At 43.8% G+C, this 3,384-nt stretch overlaps 1 protein-coding gene across 12 annotated transcripts in view; it reads right to left on the bottom strand.

Annotated features, from left to right (window-relative positions):
* The window catches only part of efr3a (EFR3 homolog A (S. cerevisiae)), a 61,908-nt gene that overhangs the window by 28,179 nt on the left and 30,345 nt on the right, over positions 1-3,384 (bottom strand). For all 12 annotated transcript variants that reach the window (XM_008434774.2, XM_017310060.1, XM_008434771.2 and 9 more), the window contains one exon: positions 815-964. In XM_008434774.2, the coding sequence (XP_008432996.1) occupies positions 815-964 (150 nt within the window). The remainder of the gene's footprint in view (positions 1-814; positions 965-3,384) is intronic.

Genomic DNA, 3,384 nt, shown 5'->3' with positions numbered 1-3,384 from the left:
CGGGGCGCCGGCGCCGCAGGCGAGCCTCTGAACAGAACCGGTCCAGTCGCCTGACGGGGCGCCGGCGCCGAGCCTCTGAACAGAACCGGTCCAGTCGCCTGACGGGGCGCCGGCGCCAAGCCTCTTAAAGGACAGAAAGTCAGCAGAAGAAAGAAAACGGCAGCAGGAGAGGATCCAAAAATAGCTTTTTGTTCACATGGAAACCATCCGGATGAAACGACAGCGAGGAAGACAGGAAGGTGAGGCGACGAGATCCGCGAGGAGAAACGGGAAAAAGAACCAGGAAGATGAATAAACGGCTTTATTAGCCTAATAAAGTCGTTATGATTCCCACTGCTTTTCCAGAAAGACAGAAACTGTAAAGCTTTAGATTAAAACCTGGAATATTCTGGGAATTTTTCCACGTTGGAAACTTTCCATGGAAGAAATGGAATAAAAAGGTAAATTTTCTACACAACTGCAGAAAAATACCAGAAATACGGGCAGAAATTAGAAGGATCTGATTTTTGTGATATTAAATAAATTTGCTGTTATTTTAGAGAAGTTTTTTTAAAGTGGAATATAAAAACAAACGGATCTGGATCCAAATCCCTGAATTGAGTTTTCACTCTCCAATTAACACACAGATATAAAATTAATCCCTTTTTTACCTGAACAACAACAAATTAAACTTGTACCATTTAATTTATAATATATAAACTGTTTCTAGATGATTTCCAGCCACAAATCTGAGAATTTTCTTCTAAAACCTTTGCCTCTGTTTTGATTTGAGGTAAATCAGACAGTAGCGCTGCGGCGCGGTGGCGCTGCGTACCTGTCCAGGTCGTCGGCGTCCTGCATGTTGAACAGCATGGAGGGAATCAGCTTGTCCATGTGCTGAGGCTCCCAGATGATGGCCTGCAGCTCGTCGTTCACAGTTTTCCTCACGACTCCCTGCAGACCTTTGATCCCGGCGACTCGGATCCTGAAACACGGAGACGTTTCGTCACGTCGCTGAAGAAACTCCACTAAACTGAAACCACGTCTATTTTCACCAAAATGATTTTTTACTGGAAACATTGAGAGGAATTTAAATAAACTGCAAGTTAAATGTGACTGAACTGGAATGTTGCTCCGTAAGTTAAAGGAAGCGCTAACAGTTAACAGGCTAACAGCAGAAGGATTTTAACAGCTTCAGATATTTTCATTTCATTGTTTTTATCTGCAGATTCTTAGTTTCATCCAAGTCATGATGCAAAACTTCCACTTCAGGATTAATGAAGTTTTTCTTCACCAGGATGGTGGAAAAGCCTTAAACTGGACTTTCCATGCCAGCTGCCCTTTAATCATATTTGCTCCCTGAATTGGTTTTTTGGTCCTGAACTCGATTTAAACTGCAACATGGAGGCTCCAGATGCCCTTTGTTATCAAGATTTACGAGTTTAAAAACTTCTAAAATGATTTGCTGCGTCAAACACAAAGTGAGACTCATTTCCAGAGTCGAGTCCCAGAAGTCCGGCCCAGTCAAAGCCCATGAAACCAGGTCGGCTTTCAGCTCTGGACGCAAAACTCGGAGCAAATAAAGCGAAGACGAGGTCGGCGTTCCTGAGAAATCCAGACCAGGAGAAAACCCGGGCGTGAAATCGGCGCTAAAAATGAAACCGAGCCAAACGGACAAATGGAAACAAACGTTGGAGTCCCAGCTGGCGCCGCCAAGGTTCTCGGATAATGCAGCAGCAAACGAGACGGAAGAGGCTCCGGGTATCGTTTTCATCTTCATTAGCGCCTGACAGCCGCCGCTCAGCGGAGGACCGGACCGTTTCTGCCTCGCTGTGATCAGGAGCTCCATCTTCCAAACACAAAACCTTCATTCGATTTAATTCAGTCGCACTGAAGGAATAAAAGCAGGTCAATATCCCATCGCGTCGTTTTGGGCTGATATGAGGATGAAATATTACAGGGAATAATATTTACTCTCTGCCTGGAAACCAACACGGTGGGATTTCTGCCCCCTTCCCCAAAACGTCTTTTTGTTTCCTGTTCTTTGCTCAATGAGGGAAATTTACTGCAGAAGATTACAGGAGGACAGATTCACTCCATCAAATACGGAGACGTTACAGAAATCTGTAACCTGGAGACCAAACGGGAAACGAGGAGGAAGAAGGTTTGAACTGGTGCTTTCAGCCGCGCCGCAGTAAAAAAATCACATTTAGTTCAGCTTAATCACTCTGTAAAGGTAACATGAATGATTAATTATAAACAAAGTTCTTTATTTGGAGCAGATTTGTTCTGACCATTTGAGCTCACATCAGACCCACAGGCTGAGATTCTTCAGCAAATTAGCACAAAACTGTCAATATTCTGCTAATGCCAGAAAAAAACAACATTTCCTTTAATAAGAAATGCAATTAAAATCACATGAATACGTTTTTTCACACGATGAGTCATTAAAAATCATGCCATGATGCTGCCACTTCCCGTCGTCTTCTTCATGGTTTCTGCCAGTAGTAACATCCGGTTGTTGATCATGTGACGATTAAAGCGTTTCCTTAGCAGTTTTAATTATTCCTGCGTTTCCATTAAGCAGATTTATTTTCAAAATGTCAGCTTGTGCAGTTTTACGGTAAACAGAAACGCAGCTCTGAGCTCAGATTGGTGGCACAAATATGACTCCATACTAATCCGGGTATGGAGGAACCGACTGATCGTTAGTCGTATCGGTTGGTTAGTCGATTCCTTGGCTGTCTGAACTGAAGGTCAGTGAATAAATAAATGTAACTCAAAGAATCTTTAACTTGACTTTAATGAATCTTTTCTGAGATTAAAGGTATTTTTCAGGGTTTTGTTTCTGTTCAGCAGCCATTGTATTCAGAGTCTGGTGTGAAAACCAAACAGGAGCGGCGCAGAGAACGGCTCCCTACATGCCGACTCCGCCTGGTTCTTTCACTTGAGGATTAACGTTTCTCTAAAAGGCCCGTTCGGTTTCTCCGAATGCTTTTCCTCGGGTTTTAATCCTCGCGTCTCTAAATAACCTCCCCTCGCCTCTGAAGACGACCAATTATTCCACGGTGTTGGATTCAGATCAGCAGCGACGCCACACGTTTCCCTCCTCCGGGAAACCGGAGCACGTCTGGATGTTAGCTTAGCCTTTCAGCCAGGAGCCGATGAGGCCGACGGAGAGAATGACGCTCAGAACAGAAGAAATGTTTATGCTGAAACACAGAGTGAATTTCTTTACGACAGATTCCTCCAGAGGATGTGAAGCCGTGTGATCAGTTTTTGTCGTGTGTGATCAGTTTTTGTCTCGTGTGATCAGTTTTTGTCTCGTGTGATCAGTTTTTGTCTCGTGTGATCAGTTTTTCGTCTTGTGTGTGATCAGTTTTTCGTCTTGTGTGATCAGTTTTT

Source organism: Poecilia reticulata, linkage group LG17 (genome assembly GCF_000633615.1).
Source record: "Poecilia reticulata strain Guanapo linkage group LG17, Guppy_female_1.0+MT, whole genome shotgun sequence".
In the NCBI taxonomy this organism is placed as follows: domain Eukaryota; kingdom Metazoa; phylum Chordata; class Actinopteri; order Cyprinodontiformes; family Poeciliidae; genus Poecilia; species Poecilia reticulata.
This window is presented reverse-complemented; position numbering and strand designations above follow the sequence as displayed.